The sequence below is a fragment of the Pelecanus crispus genome, chromosome 6, assembly GCF_030463565.1.
Source record: "Pelecanus crispus isolate bPelCri1 chromosome 6, bPelCri1.pri, whole genome shotgun sequence".
In the NCBI taxonomy this organism is placed as follows: Eukaryota; Metazoa; Chordata; class Aves; order Pelecaniformes; family Pelecanidae; genus Pelecanus; species Pelecanus crispus.
In genome coordinates, this window is record NC_134648.1 from 32246571 (window position 1) to 32263654 (window position 17084).

At 38.1% G+C, this 17084-nt stretch overlaps 1 protein-coding gene across 1 annotated transcript in view; it reads right to left on the reverse strand.

The window, feature by feature from the left end:
• Nucleotides 1-719: 719 nt before the first annotated feature.
• LOC104029349 (cytosolic phospholipase A2 epsilon) overlaps nt 720-17084 on the reverse strand; it is a 33480-nt gene continuing 17115 nt past the window's right edge. The window contains exons 7-21 of the mRNA XM_075713150.1: nt 15623-15665; nt 14959-15022; nt 13466-13608; nt 13220-13309; nt 12456-12493; nt 10583-10718; nt 8537-8673; nt 7088-7310; nt 6055-6169; nt 5172-5309; nt 4793-4900; nt 3639-3830; nt 2989-3158; nt 1802-1988; nt 720-928 (exon numbers count right to left, since the gene is read on the reverse strand). Of these exons, the coding sequence (XP_075569265.1) occupies nt 720-928; nt 1802-1988; nt 2989-3158; nt 3639-3830; nt 4793-4900; nt 5172-5309; nt 6055-6169; nt 7088-7310; nt 8537-8673; nt 10583-10718; nt 12456-12493; nt 13220-13309; nt 13466-13608; nt 14959-15022; nt 15623-15665 (1993 nt within the window). The remainder of the gene's footprint in view (nt 929-1801; nt 1989-2988; nt 3159-3638; nt 3831-4792; nt 4901-5171; nt 5310-6054; nt 6170-7087; nt 7311-8536; nt 8674-10582; nt 10719-12455; nt 12494-13219; nt 13310-13465; nt 13609-14958; nt 15023-15622; nt 15666-17084) is intronic.

Here is a 17084-nt window from a genome sequence, read left to right on the forward strand (position 1 = left end):
TCCAAGAGGAAATGAAAGGAAAGTTGGGCAACATGACTACTACTTAGGCTGAATATAGATGGTTCTGTTAATAGCAGCTCAGAGGACTTATCTGACCACCTGAAACAATGATGACCTAATTCAGGGGTATTTTTTATTGATGGTGAAAACTGTGTAGATTTTTACAACACTGATAGTAACTTAAGAAAGATATTTTCAAAGATTAGTGAAGAAAGACAGTTAAAAAAAACCCTCATAGTGGACAGACAATCAAATCAGGGATGACAACCTTCAGTAATTAAGCAAGACCAACACAATGGATTAGCTATTTACCAGAGAAATTCCAATTCAAGGGATTGCTGTTTTGCCAGACAGAAAAAAAACCATATAAATACTGGTTTGATTCACATTTTAATGTGCTACATATTTTATTATTATCTTACACAACACTATATTAATTTATATGGAATATATATATATATCAATTGGTAAAGTAACAAGGTAACAAAACTAAACACAAATTTGCTGCTTTGAAGTTCATTTTGGATTAAATCACTGGTAAATTCCAATCTGTTCTTCTGAACAGTCATGTAAATAGGATGAATTGGAGTCCAGCACATTCTCAGGATGATGTGATTTCTACTGCAAGTATCACTGGCAAGCATCAAACATCTTGATCTCACCAGATAACAGACAACCCAAGAAATACCACATGGAAGGTTGAAGCTAGTGGGAAGTGGCTAATAATTCCGCTGCTTCCTCCGTGCCACTGCCAAGTGCAAGGCGCGAATAATCAACTTCTCATTATTCAGGATGTTGTAATCAGTCAGATTCACCAGTTTGTCAAAATTCTCTTCACTGAAACACACTTCCCTTGTTGTAAATGGGGAGAGGATGGTGGAGACATCAACTTTGCCTTCAGCCATCTCTTCAGGACTCCTTTCCACACCTGAGGGACAAATCACAAGAAGATGCACCAATAAGCTTTTACTGCAGTATGTGGCTCATATCAGTCATTTAAGTAATTATAGGTAGAAAAGGAAGATTTGGAGGGAAAGAAATGATTTTCCAGAGGGACGTAAGAGTAGTAGAGCAGCACCATATTCGTCAGCCTCTGGATCAAGCCTCTGTCCAAAAATGATATAAACCCAAAGAGCTGAGAATGAGAACAAGATTGGTTATCAGCAGCAGCACTTGTAGACTAGTCCGTGGACAACACAAAGTCTTTGTAACCCAAACTAGAAAAGTGCAAGCAAAAGAAAAACAAGGTACTCTTGTACTGGGTGAAATAACAACTCTCTCACAGAAAGTTCAGGAGAAATGATGGCACTCAGACAGAGGGCATAGTTCATATTAAAAACAAAGATCTCTGTCCACTCAGCTTTCAATCTGGGACATTACTTTTAAATATGTGAACAAAACCCAGATGAGTCAGCTACCACCAAAACCTCCAGAAGGTTTTGCCTCCATCTTTGTTTGCAAGCAGTGGTGCATAACAAGTCCATGTCTGTAGAGTAAAACAGCTTGTGTTGAGGACCTACCACCCATGCTGTACGTATTTTGGGAGTTTTACCTTCATACTAGCTCTTCTAAGTCCTGTGGAGTCAATGCCTATTTTCATCTCAAATGTATTAGGAAAGTTTCTGGAGTTCTCACAGTTCAGGCATACTGACACAGACCAGTTATTTTTGACAGTGATGAGACTGATAATGCCAGCATTGGAAAGAAGGTCAGAGATGACAGAGCGATGTTAGATATGAAATGGAGAGGACACACTAGGCAAGTGACTTTTTATTAAAATTGCTAGCCACAGATGACTTACCAGGAGCTTTATATTTCTTGAAGGTGTCATTTACTAGGGGGAAAAAAAGCACTGTTGGAGCATGTGGACTTTCAGCATCTTCAAACACATAGCACTCCTTCAAGTTTTCCCTGTCTTCCTCACTTATCTCAATTTTGGGAAATGGAATTCCTTGCCCCGAGATGTACTTTGCAATCTGATCCAGAGGCTGGATGAACGAATAAAATAATGTTAATATTAAGAATCAAAACTCAAAAAAGATCCAGAGACCTGGATTTTTCAGACTCCAGCAGCTAACATTCTAAGGCTTGAATCTTCCTCTGGGAAGATGTTAAGTTTCAGACGGAAACAGCCATAACCACACTACACATTACAGCTTATCTTATTTTCTGCATTGCTTTAGGCAAAACAAGAAAACAGTCACTTTCTTTGAGCTTGTAAATGGAGCCAAAAGCCATAGGACTGATTTTATAATTCCAATGAAACAGGTTCAGAAGGGGAAGGCAAAGAAACTGCAGGAATGGAGAAGGAACACATCAGTCCAGCTCATTCTGCGTCATTGTCTTGACTACATTATTTACCACTTTCCCAATCTTTCTGTCCTCTGCATAGTTTGTGATTGTTTGATAATGACTCCCTATTACGAAATTTATCAACGTACCTTATGACCTCATGAAAACAAAATTTTAACAGCTATATTTACCATAAGCCTATGTTTATTTTTATATTCTTCTCATTATATATGCAACACTAATTATATTATTTTTCATTATTAATCAAGTCCATCATCAGCCAGTACATTTCCCTAAGACTGATATGAGATAAACAGGCCCAGAGACACACAGGTTTTCTCATTTAATCTGTTAAAATATTGTCAGGACTTTCCATTGCCTCTGTAACTTGTTCAGTTCAAGGATAACCAAAACCAGTATCAGAGCTCCAGAATGCTCCTCAGTCAGCTGTTCAAAAACATTTGGATCCATTGCAGTGAAGATCTTGATGATTTTAAAATGCCTATATCCGTCACTGTCTTCTAATATCCTTATTATTTACTGAGAAATAAATCACCTAATAATCTAAACAATAAATCAAATAAAAAACATCTAATTCCCATTCCGGTACTGGAAAATTAGTTGGTTTAACTGATGAGTGCTAGAGACCAAAAGACCGTGAAGGAAAAAGATCTCAGAGACCATGGCTTTTCTTACCAGTGTCTGGGACCCTCCACTGTAATTCAAATGCAGGATGACATCCACCTCCCTCTTTGATCTCAAAAGTGGGGGGTAGCTGGTATTGATGAAAAAACCAGTATCAACCAGGGAGAGCTCATCGTCTGCTGTTTCCATCAGTTTATTTGGGAAAGAGTCTATCACTGTGTCTGAAACACAAACATTTCTCATTACAACACATAAAAAACAAGACTGAGTGCTCCTCTGCAGAGAGTTAAAGAGAGGAGAATGGAGAATTTTGCCCCCCATTTTCCCTGCCTTCCTTTGACTCACTAGCAGCACTGATTTACAGGAGTAAGTGACACACTACCACTTCTTCCTTCCTTCCTTCCTGGACACCTCAGGCAGCTTTGGCCCTAAAAGGGAGATCCCTCCTGGCTCCTCAGGCTGTGCTCACCTTGTCCACTGGAACACCATCTCCAGACAACCAAATTCAATTTCACCCTTCAACCCCCCCCAAAAAAAAAATGAAATGCTGTTCAAATCTGGCTTCTATGTCTTCCATTTGTGGAAGGGAGAAGTGGCGTTTCAGAAGTCAGTCTTGCCTCTTCCTCCTTGTTGGAAATCCTAAATGAATTCCGAAACCTAAACCTCAAAATGTTACTAAAAAACATGCTGTGTTACTGTGCCTTTCCAGGTAGAAAATCCTTCACTCTCCAGGTACTTGCTATGCATCTGGAAGCCTCTGATAAAATTGGGGTACTGTGCAATGGTTGGGCGTCCTGTTAAGACATCTCGCAGAGCAGAGGAGAGGGCGCTTGAGGGAGTGAATAGACATGTGTCTACCTCATAGGGATTCATGGACAGAAAGGGTTCTTCCTCTGCAAAAAGGAAAGATGAAGTTCTGAGTTTAGGGCAGCTTTCTGAAATTATCAATATTTTTTAAAAAATTTAGTAACTAATAAACACAGTCGTCACCATCTTCCACCCCGAAGGTAAATCATAAAATCATAGAATCGTTTAGGTTGGAAAAGACCTTTAAGATCATCCAGTCCAACCATGAACCTAACATTACCAAGTCCACCACTAAACCAATCAAGGGTAGAGTAGCAATTTCATCATAGTTATAAGCTCTTAAGATCTATACTACCAAATAAAACTCAGCATTAGACAGTGAATTAAATGCCAGCTACCTGCAGGCAGCAAGCTGCCAGGCACTCAGCACCACCTCCCACTCCAGGCTTCCTCGAACGATGCCCACCTCTATTGCAGCGTGTGGTGCAGGGGAGAGCTGAGTCCCAAAACATACAGGAGGACAACATTGGCTTTTGCAAAGGACACCTTCAGAAAGCCTGTGAATATCACCCAGCTGCAAACATTAGCTAAGTTAGGAGGCCAGTCACTCCAGGCTCCTTGTGCAATTAACAGCAAGAGCAAGCTTTCTCCGTGGGCAGTTTTGTGGAGAAAACAGCCCTCTGCAAGAGATGTTTTCTCTACTGACTGTATGAGTGGTTAAGGAGGACCATATGCTAACTTAACAATCTTAAGATGTGTTCTTAATACAACATTATTTTTAAGTGTCTGCTGGAGACTGGTTTTGTGTCTGCATGTCCTTCACAAAAAGGCACAGCTTTGCCAAAGTTTTGCCAAAAGCAGCACAGTTTAGTTGTTCTAAATCAGGCAGAAAAATTTCTTAGCCGACATCTCTGCTCTGGTTTCCTCATCTCTCTCCCCCTGACTTCAACAGCATCTCTTTAAGCATTAGACCTCTGCACAGAATGTAAGCAATATATACTGGTAGTAAAACAAACAAACAAAAAAACCCAACACAAACACATCTCACCAATATCTTTTACTCTGTCTCTGGTCCATCTACACCAGAAGTCCTCTGAATCAGTAGCCAAATTCCAGACATACATCACATCTATGGAAAATATACTACTCCACATGCCTGTAATGAGAAAGAGAGAATAGAAACTGATGGAGTAGTCTTGGAAGAATTTTAATTGATACATACCTTCAGTCCTTCCCTTTGGATGCTTCCTTTCCGTCTGGATGGATATCTTTCTGGCCATACTTCCTAAGTATGTCCTTGCTAATGCAAACTCACACCTGCTCAACCTGTTTGCTAGTGTCTTCCCAGGGCTGTCCACCACAGACCATGTGCTCACTCACGCCGGCTGCCACTTGAATAGGCCACCTTCCCGCTAAGCAATAGTCACCTTGCATGTAGCATATCCGAGTCTCTGAGAGCCTCTTCACCAGCCTTCCCATAAAGAATTCACTTCCAAAATGTTCTGCGCGAACAGATGCGCCGTATTTCAGGAGACCGACTTCATAAGGAGTGAACTCCAGCCACTCTACGGTGACAGCAGTCAGATCATGAAAAGGCAATAATGTGTTAACTACTGCTAAACAGAAAAGTACTAGAGAGCAGGAACAAATCATGAGAAAGACACTGGCTAGTTCGTAATATGCTGTTCCCTAGCTATAGCAGTACTATTGCCTTGAGAGAATATACATCTTTTGGTACAGCAATCTCCAGCAGGAAAGCCCTCATCTAAATGAAACCATAACTGCTCTGTGCAGATAATACCCCAAAAGGCGTGTATTGCTCAGTTATAACTTGTTCCCTTAAGGGTACCAGTGACAGAGGGCTTAGCATTCACCTGGTGTCATGTACTCAGCTGCTCATATTAAACAAACACTGTGAAAATTAATACTAGAGAAAATAGTGATTTTCCTGCCACTGGACCCCAAAATTCAAAGTTTTCCCTTTAATTGTTCAAAATAAGACCACGTGGAACCATCATAAAAATTAGTTTTGTTACAAGGTTTTTGTGACCAGAATAAATTGTGAGTTTGGCATCTGCTGTGGTATAAATATATTTTTGCTTCTGGCAGTGTAGAGAACTCAGATTCTAAAGACTAGAAATGTTTGGATTTTTTAAGTGTTAGTCACCATTACGTGAAAATTTTAAAAGGGCTTTTTTGCTGTTAGAATGAAAGGACTGTTGTATTATTAAAGCTGATTACATGAATTTAGTCTTAGGGCAGATTACTTAAATTATAGACTTCTTAAGAAATCTAGATCATAACCATTACCTCTGAATGCCTGAGCACTATAGCTGGACTTGAGGTTGATGGCCACATAGATGGGCAATGGGTTCTGACCATTATCCACAGCCTGTCGTTGGTCCGAGAGTCTATGCTCATCTTTCTGGTTTTGATTAAAAAATGTTAATGGAACGAAGTGAAAAACAACTTGCACTTGAAATAATATAGTGTGAATTATGAGCTTTATCCAGGTTCTCCTTCCCATTCTCATCTCACTGGATTGTACAGAAATATCTGCCATGGGATATTCCAAAATTGGCAAGTATCCCATAAACAGCAGCTACACCCTGTATGGGTTCTCAGATTTTGAGATATGCAGAGAGGTTGACTGTAGATTCAGCAAGGGAAAAAAACATTCCCAGGAAGAAATATGTGGCTAATTGAAGGGTAAGGTACTTTCCTTGGCTGGATCTCAGGGGACAGAGTTTACCATATTTTAATATACTTTGCAAATATATTCATATCCAAGAATAAATTCTATTGCACATGACCATTTAAAATTTCCTCGTATATAAACCAGAAGGAAACTACTTAATTCATACTATTTTTGAAGTACCAAAATTTCTATCATTCTTTCTTTAAACTTGATAACATGTTTACAGAATGGTCTTTCCTGCTATTTCAACCATCTCCACATGCAGTCTATAACTAAGTCATTTTATAAATGCATATATTCATTTATGCTAGTGAAGTTATTTCAAAATTTTAAGTGCCTCTTCTAGTCAGAATATTTCATGTCCAAAGTGATTAGTTTACATTTCAAAATAATTTTTTCTCAGGATTTTTCTTTCTTTAAGAAGAAAGAACACCTTTGACTGCAATGCCATGGCTCCTTCAGTTCAAGGATAACCTCACTTTATACCAAGCGTACTGTTTTAATAATGGATCTGCATATACAGAATTTAATCAACCACTAAATTAATTATTTGCATTAGTGGTACTGAATGGCATCCCAGGGTTTATTTTCTTCTCCTTTATAGCTACAGAAGTTCATCAGGTTTCTGGAAAAAAGGAGTAATACCTTATCATGTAGCATGGATTCAATGACAAGCCCCCAAAGGTCTATGAAAGAAGTATTATGTCCTTCTTTAGTCCTCTCCATCAGGTCATTATAATAGTACTTAAGACAATCCAAAGAAAAACAGCAGATCTTGGATTTGGTTACTTGCTTGCGAGCTTCCTTGATTGCATCCTCCAGATATTTTTGTGACCAATTAGCATCTTCATATAAGTTTGCCATTGTCCTGAAGAAACATTAGAAGAAAATAATGAAAGAGAACCAATGCTGTGGTTTAGCTTCAGAGAACTTTTGTGTAACCTGCTTGCCTGTTTCTCAATTCATACGGGGTTCACAACTGAAAATTAAATACACCTTAAATACTCTCATTTCAAGAGCAAACAAAACCTCCAAGCTTTCCTGGTTTTGATGATAAAAGTTAGTGTGGGCTCAAAAATGGTCTGAGAAATTCAACAGAGAAAAAAAATCCACCCAAGGCTATTAAACACAAAGACTCCACAAGTCCTCAGAAAATCCATTTCTTGGAAGGTGGGAAGTATTCTACGGAACAGTCACTACTAGTTTGCTCTAGTCTCATACTTGTTGCCAGTATCCACTACTGGCTCCTACCAGTGAGAGAACTGGGCAGTTCTTGGGTCTTGGGCATGTCCTGGTACAATCATTCTTACTTGTCTCCTTGAAATCATAACACAGACAGGTACACTCAGACCTCCGCATACATATGGAGAACTTAAAAGAATTTTGGCAAATACTTAGATAAACCTGCCATTATGGTTTGTACTTATATAAAGGACTGATACACAGTCAGTGCAAAAACACCTGTCTCCACTTCCAACAAGGTGTAGAGGAGTGGAGCTACATGAAACCCACATGATTAAATACTTAAGTTATTTTAAATATGACATCATCTGCCATATGCTCACTGGGAGAAGAGAGCACTTTATAATGAGCAACCATAGCTGCAGTCTCTCTGAGGTCAGTAACTTGGCGTCATTTGTTGGACTGTCTACAACAGTATTAACTCCACTAGCCCCAAATACACCTTTTACCAGAGGGAGATGCACTCTAAATCCAAAATGGAAGTGAGAATAACCAGCAAATGGCAGGCATAAATTCTTCTTCCCATCTTTCTTCAATTTCCAGTCTAAAGACAAATTCGTTGCATTCAGTCTAAGGCATAATTGATAAAATATGAAAAGGTAATAGAGCATTTACATGAAAATATCAGACATAGACTTTGTCAGTGTGGTGACAAGAGCAGCTGATGAATGTGACAATTGATCTCTTAGTATGTCTTGTTTCTTTGCTCTACATGAACACAGAGGAGATTGTGGGGGAAGTGGAAATGCTTTTGATTCACTAAATACCATATAAGCTGATGGTGGTGTACAAATAGTCAACAGTGTTAGGCAAAGAGAGCGCAAACATAAACTTTGTTTGGGTCATTCTCACCATGTGGTACCCGATAAACCACCGATGTAGGAAATGCAGTCTAACAGATTGAGTTTCTGGAGACCCAGCAGGCTGCCATACATCGCTGTCAGTGATCTCGTCCCTCCCCCAGTTGTCGTGATGGCCACCACCGGCACCTGTTCAACACAGCCAGGCATAAGGAGCAAAATCCATGTATATATTAGAGACAAGCAATCCTTCTTACTGCAGGAATCAGATAACAGGTTACAGGCATTGATACAAGCAGTGACGTTATTTCATGCAAAAAGGATGCGATTGTTGCAAAAGGCTTCTGTTGCCACCACCTGACTGATGGGAGAAGGAAGGCTTTTATCTTACCCACTCAGACCGGGTGGGCAGGAGGTTGTTTACTTAATATATAATTGAAAATCAACCTCATCACCCTGGAATTCTTCTCAAAGTGTATTATTAGAAGCTGCCATAGAAAATACAGGATTTACCATGCCAGAGCAGATTAGGGATCCGTGATTCTGCCTCTAACAATGACCAGTGTCTCAGAATAACACACAGCACCCTGTAATCAGCCAGACCACACAATAGCTGAAGCCTTCCTGGCCTCAGGCCACTAATTACTTTATGTCCTGAAGCACAACCATTGATAGAGCTTCTCCCCCTCCAAGGTCCAAATGTAACTGAAGAAACAGACTATTCTTCTCAATCTTTTTCTGATCAAGTACACCCTTTGCTTCCATTGGTATCTTGGGTTGTGTGGTTGCCTACATGCCCTATGGAAAAATATCTATTTATACCTTTTAAGTATTAGCTTCTAATTTCATCAAGCTATCTGCTGTTCTAAAGTCAATGAATAGAGCTTGAAGAAAATATTTCTCCCATTCTATGAAATTAAAAAAAATAAAAACCAAAATAGATGTTCTTCCTACCATAAACTTTTTAAGAACTTAAAATCCAGGAAATTTTATGAAATAATAATGAGGAAAAGTCTGATCATGTTAACTAAAATTAGGATAATTTCAAAAAGTTATATTTTGATTTTTACATTTTCTAACCTTTTCATTATGAATTAAAATTAAAACGATTTTTTTTTCCCCCAGTTCAAATGTAAGTGACTTAACAAGGTAGAGGGGATTTATTTCCACAGTTTTAAAGTTAAATACATGAATAGTAGAGCCAGAGTAATTAGACCCTCTCAAAAGCCAGCTTTGGTCTTACCACCTCAACCACTTTTCCATGTGTCAGGAAACTCTTAGACAGCTACATAAAAATGTTCTTTCCAGCTTTCTTGAAAACTTTATTTCCTGTATTATTCTCTGCTCTGAAATCTAAAATATGACTTTTTAAAAATCTGTACCTTACTGACAGCACTATTTCTTTTAATTGTCAGCTCAAGAGGATTCTTGGTGTTGGTATGTTTGTACTTCTCTGATTTTCAACAACCCAGCTAGGCATAAGCAGTTACAAAACTTATGACTGAATTACGGAGGCAGGAGTGGGGCTACAGTGATAAAGCTACACTTTTAATCAGCTATTTCATCTATACAACCCAATGATGCTGTAAGATTCACTCTTCTTTTCCAGCCTGATAGTTTTATTCTGGTAGTCAGTTTTCCCAGCAATACACCTTTTCTGCTGCAGAAACCACCCAAAGGACTTTTATTCAGATGTCTGTGTGAAAATTTTTGCTTCCTCCCCTCAAAATCCTTCACAAATGCCATAAGCACCACCTTGCCTCTGTTACTGAGCTAAGGTACACTATTTCCCAGGCAGCATCTCCCAGCTGTTCCATGTCTGTCCACTATAAATATTCCTCCTGAGACCCATGAGCAATATCAAGAATAAACAGGAATGTGTTGAATTGAGGACCTGTTGAGAAGTTTTTGGGGCTGCCTTCCCCGCTCTGCTGCATGAACCAGCTACTGCTTCTCTTGCTCATCTCTTTCCCTAGGTGGCCAGGCCTGCCCTAGAACAGCAGGATTAATTAAGCTGGGTTTTTGTTTGTGGTTTCAATTTGTGAGCCAGGCCCCGATCTCTGGAGAGGAGTTGCTACCAGGGACTCTATTGTCTTGCCTCATGCTCTTTCAGATCCTCCTCCAAACGAAGAATCTTTTTCAGAGCAGCAGCAACATATTTCTTCCTTTTCCGCAGGAAGTCCTGCTCTTCCATGCACAGACTAAACCCCAAACGCACATCCAGGTCTCCTGAGCTGGAACAGACAATGGGACAAATCAATGCACATGTCATTTATAGCTGATTTCAAGACCTGTAGGGCAGGTAGTCAGTAAACTCCACAAACCATCTGTAAAACAAACTATTTCCAAGTCTGCATATTGATCAAGGAACAGAAGAAAAAGAAGCATTTCTATTGCCAGCAAGGAGTAGTAGTGAGGATGAAGAGAAGTTTGCAAGGTGCTTTAGACTTCTGATGAACATGGGCGCAAAGACAAGACACACAAGCCAGGGAAAGATCACCAAAAGGGGGAATTTCAGGAGTAATTTTTGCTGTATCCATTCCTTTTTGTTACCATGACATCCTGGAAAACCCACATCATGCCACCATCACCTCTTCTCAGGTTTTCACAGCTCACTAACAGTATTTAAAGTGAAGGTCCTAATGAGCTGTGTGATGGAACTTGAACTGCAGAGCAAGTCCTGCAGCATCACCTGCTCAGCCTCTATCCCGTGAAATCCAGCCTTTCACCTGTGTGCTGAACAGATTTCTAGATAAGCATTTGCAAACTTCATTCTGCAAATATATAACAATATCCATCATCATGGTTGGACCGGATAATCTTAAAGGTCTTTTTCAACCTAAACGATTCTATGATTCTATGATTTTTTCCACATGGACAGCCACACTGTATTTTCTCCCTTGAGAAGTGTGAAGCACAAGCCAAAAAATTTGCAGAAAAAAAGGTACTAAAACCAATCAAATGGCAACTAATATTTTGTGCCTTCAACGACACAAATATACTCATTACTGAGAAGACGACTCAATATTGACCAAATCTTCGGGTCACATCACCCTCTGGTGGCTGCAAACTCTATCCTGAACATTACTTTTGCCAATATTTCACAAACACAAATGTTTCAAGGGTTAATGTTAGCAACCTCTGTTCTCCAGCAAATTTGGTATATCACAGTTTAATTTTGAAAACAGAATAAGGTCAAATGATTGAACTTATAAAAGAAAACAAGTCTTTTAGTGGTAGATTAAAATTTCTCTTGCTCACTTGCTCTCTCTATAAACCTGTATCTCCTAGATTTACATTTCAATATATTTTATTATGGGTTGAAACTGAGCAGATAGCTCTTCTTCATATGATCTGAATTTTGTCTGCACAGACTGCTCCCATGCTCTGAACATCCGCCTTGCTTCCCTTCTGTATATTATCCCATACTAAGGATGCTGTGAACCATATGAAGTTTTCAGCTGTACCACAAAACCTCATTGTCTTCCATTTTACCTATCACTGGTGCAATTCTGTCCCTGCGAGTAGGCAGGTAGAGGTGCAGCTGCTCAGGTCCCAGCTCCCATTCTGCTCAGTGAAGCAGGAAAAGGGGCAGAAGCCAGGCTGCCCTATGTTTGTTTTGGTGACTTTGCAAAGTTAAAGAGGAATAGAATTTATTTCAGTCATTATGCAGATCTGACTGTTGCCATAAATGGGAAAAAAAAATTAGTATGTGAGTAGTGCAGTTTTACTCATGTCTAAGAATAGTAGTCATAAAATAGGCTCTGAAGAAACCTACCAGGGCTTATAAACTCATACTGAACTGCATGATCCTGTAACTGCAGCAGACTTGCACTTACCTCAGGCACCACGTGAGTACAGGACAAGGCACTCACGCGGCATGTGTTCATCTCTCCACCTATCATAGAAAAAAACCTAGATAACTAGTTTACAGTAATCCTGGATGATAGGACAAAAAGAGGCTATCTTACCATTTTCTTGCTGTCAAGCACAAGTCAAAGGAATGATCCTAGAAATACAGAAAATAAAGCTAATTAACATCAAATTTTGAAACATTTCTTTCCTTCAAGTTCAGACAAGACTCATTCAGTAAGAGAGGAGGTTCTCAAATAATAATTCATATGGCTAAGGACATTATTTTGGTACAATTAACCAAAGTCTCACTCCCTGCTCTGGAATCAAATTCTCTCTTATCTAGTAAGCCTGTCTGTTTGGGGCAGTTAGCATGCCGTAAGCTTGCATGTTACACCACACCAGCTCACAGTGTGCACACTTAGAAGAAGCAACAAAAATGAGACAAGTTACCTTATTAAAAAAAAAAAAAAGAAAAAAATTACATACAAAAGAACTCTCAATATCATATTTAGACAAGTTAAGAGCTGAATTAAGCTGGTATTCTGGACTGTTTTTTTTTTAAATTCCTAGCCATTCTGGAATTACCCCAATACCCAAAAAGAAATTTTGGAATACATGTGCATATGACCATAATTTTTGTTCCTTAAAACCACTTAATTCTAATTTTGGGATGCAGGTTTGCAATGATTTTCATATTATTAGAATTATTAACACCTGCTTCCTTAAAAGTGAGTATGACAGTCTTAATTTTTTTAACATTTTCAAAAAATAGCTGTACAGTTTTACACAGTGATTTTGTTCACCTGGTAACTTTATTTCTAGCAGGACAATATTAAGCACATTATGAAAATACTTATTTCAAAAGGTTCACAGCACTCACCTCTTCTACTATTATTTCCTTCTGCAAAGGGAGTGAATTCAGAGGGAAAGAAAGGACCCCAGATTTCTCCGTTTCATTTTTATCTGCCAGCTGAAACAATGTAAAAAGTGGTAGGAATGTGCACATGAAAAGTTTATCATCTCTAGAACTTCTCCTACTAAGAGGGCTAGTTCAGTTCACTGGTTACATTACTTTCTTCTTCTAATTTCATTGAGGTTACTGATAACATATAGAAGGGGAACATACCTCTTCTGGTAATGTGATATCCAGTCTTGTCTGGTCATTTATGACGCAGTGAAATACTATGATCCTAAGGCTGGGGTCAGAGTCCAGCAAAATCTTCTGGCTTCCTTCATGAGATCCTTTCACTGTAAATGTAAGCTCCTGGTCTAAACACAGAGGCAGGGAACAAAGAGAGTTTTAACTATTCCAAGCAAACACACATAACTAATAAATAAAATCTGCTTCTACTCCGCACGCTTTTTGTCCAATTTTCCTAACACCACGATGATTAAGTAGACTTTGGGTGGCCGAAACAGACTGAAAACTGATATAAAACATCTTGGTGGATCTGTATGAATCATTAATATACAGAAATCACGTATTTTTTAAATACTGTAGTGTGCTATTTGGTAGGTGCTTTCAATGAATAAATAAAACCAAGATTTAGATTTAAAGGAGTGTCAGTTTAAAGGCATTTTGGATTATTCACATTGAATAAGAGAGTCATTTTTTTGACGTCAGTCTGTTCTGGTTCATTGTGTACATTTTATTGTATGTTGTGTCCACTACAATAGTCAAATGATTCAAACCCAAAAATCAAGCAGACTACTTGACATGTGCCCTCATGTCACCAAAACTGAAACAACCTCTCAACCAAAAGGCTGTGTTTCTTGTACAGCAAAGCCTTTACGTTAACAGAGAGATCGTATGCTATTGCAAGATAAGGGCCAAGAGGCATATAATTTTAGGTCACTAATCTTTCCTCCCCATTTTACATTTCAGTCTGAATCTTCCTATAATGCAACTCAGCCATTGCTACAATTTTTCCTGAAGATCAATTTTTGGTTCATGAATTATCTTGAAACAGCCATGATCTTTTGAGTCTTGCCCCATGAGCAGCTTTCAACAAGCTACTGTTTATTTAAATGAACTTAAAGACTAGTAAAGAGTTCTTCTATATTTATTAGAGCTACATTTTACAGACAAAGTCCTGATTTGGTGGTGGTTTGCATTTTATGCAGACCCCTTTGATACAATTTTACATTTAAACTTAAGAGCTTAAGTTTATTTTTTTTACTCAAGCAACTGAAAAAAACCCTCTTTTAGAACCCTGAATATGCAGAAACTTTGTACATACTCAAACCCAAATTAAACATATAGGATAAGATTTCTACATATTAATTTAATTATAAGATAATTTTAAAAGAAGATCCAACTTAGTTAAAAATTTTCATTTTGAACAAGCGATAAACAGAGCTAATAATTTTTTCCAAGTTTTTAATTCTAGCATATATGGCTCTATTTTTGCACCACTTTAAGATTTGCCTGAGAACTAAATACTTGACTAACTTGAATTTTGACAGATACAATCTTTTTGCAAGGTGGGGCATGACGAAACTAAGTATTACGTGATACAGCTAGAGTAACATGCGCAACAGATTATTAATTTTTCAACATCTGTTATAACAACTGAATCACAACACAAAAACAATAGGTTAATGAAGCAATAACCTCACTTGTGGATTGCTGCTTCAGCTTCCCTGTATCCACTCTAACCTCCAAACGGGAAACCTCACGTGCCTGTAGCAAGACAGGATAAATGACAATTGAGAGAAGTGTAAATGTCATTGCAAGTGATTCATACTGTTCTCAAGCAACCCCTCTAGGTGATCAATGAGCAACACAATTATTATCTATTACTGTCTTCAGATAACATGAGGGCAATAGTGACATTATTTTTTTCTAGAGTTTGAAAGAGGAACAACTCATGAGCTGCTTGAACCTGGAGACACAGTTAAGTAAAGAAGATGAGACCTATTAAAAACAATAGGCATATTGAGATATGAGACTATTCTTATGAGCGTTTTATCACTTTCTTCATTAAGCCCTGATAGTTCTGGATGCAATGTGGGAATAACGGGTAGGAAATTCAAGTTTAAAGAAGAAAGTAGGTGGCACATGCATGCTGAAAGCAGCCTCACAGCATGCCTTTGCAGAAGGTTGCACTACACTGGAGTGATGGGAAAACAGTGATCCTTAGTGCCAACAACAGGTCCTTTTTCTCAGTAGGACAGTGTGGCTGATAGTACTGGCTTTGGGACACAGCTCAAAGTTTACAGAGTTAAAAATATGAATACTTGTTATGCAGGCACAGGAAAGATGGTAAGAAATATACATTACCACTAGGACTCCATTTGTAATAATGCCATCAGGATAATCCAGACTGAAAAATAAAACAGAAAATATAATGTCATGGGTGGGACAACTCAGATAAATATTTAAGTCTATGAGTTAACACATTATTCATTTTCACCCCATTAACTTTGACGTTTCTGACTTTAACATTCTCACTCAAAAAAACTTTAAAGCTTTTATCAGGCATAGTTCTAGATGGTAAGCTGAGTTGCAAGTTTTTCAATCCACCCTTGACAGAATATGAAATCGGCTTTTACTCTTGTGGTTTTTCATACTTGCTTTAGTAAACCATGTAATGAATTCTGATACGTGACATACTGAGCTTGAGGAGAGCTGGAGGCTGTTACATCCATCTTGATTGTTTTGATCATTACATAGTCTGACCCAAGGTTTTGTACTTGAAAATCTAATACACTTGTCTAGGTTTCCACAATTTTCCAAAAATTACCATAACGGTGGAAGAAATTGTACTCACCTCTATAAAGTGATTTGCAAAACACACATGAGATTTTAATATATCACTATATGTGTAGATGTGTTTCCACTTATCCATCTAGGGGTAGAACAGGCTTCATATACTGCAAACACCAATTTTTATATTCTTAAATATTTTTCCCTCATAAAAATCAGGCAATGTCTCATTAAAGATTATAATTTACCATTTTATTAAATTGCAGATGTAAATTCATACAGTATCTCAATAACTCAGATTAGTCCAAAGGGAATACATATATACATAAAATTATAAGGATTGAGCACCAACTCCTCAGCCTGCTGCAGACAGTATGAGTTGTTTATTCAGATTTTACAAGCTATGGATTACGCACTCTGTAGTCTCACATAGTTATATAGTTGAGGTACGTATTTCATCTCAGCTGAAACCAGGCAATACGCTTTCTTTAAGATCAGATGAATGACATTGTTATTATCCATCTTAAGAGAAGGTTTATCGCAACTATTAGATTTTGGTATAAACACACATGAAAACAGCTTTGTAAAATTTCCCATGACAAAGAATTCTCCCAAAATTTCAAAGCTCATAACAGTTTAAAGTTTCATTTCCAAAACAGTATTTTCCTTTAAGAGAAAAATATGAATTGGCTAAATACAGTGCAGAACACTCAGGAAAAGCTTTACTGTAAAAAAAAACAAAAACAAACAAACAAACAAAAAACCAAAAAAACACCACCCACCCCACCTCCCCCACCCCCACCCAAAAAAAACCCAGTTATACACTGGAAAAAAGAATTTTTAAGAGTTTTGTAGGATCTTTTTTTGAAAAGAGTTCAAAGAACATTCATCAGGAATGGGCAAAAAATACTACCTGCATGCAGGGAAATGGGTTTAAACACCACTCAATTTTTGTTTCAGACACAAACTTTTGCACTTAATTACTGTTTTGTAGTCAAATAGTTGTAACATTACATGACATATGGTGTCACTATGC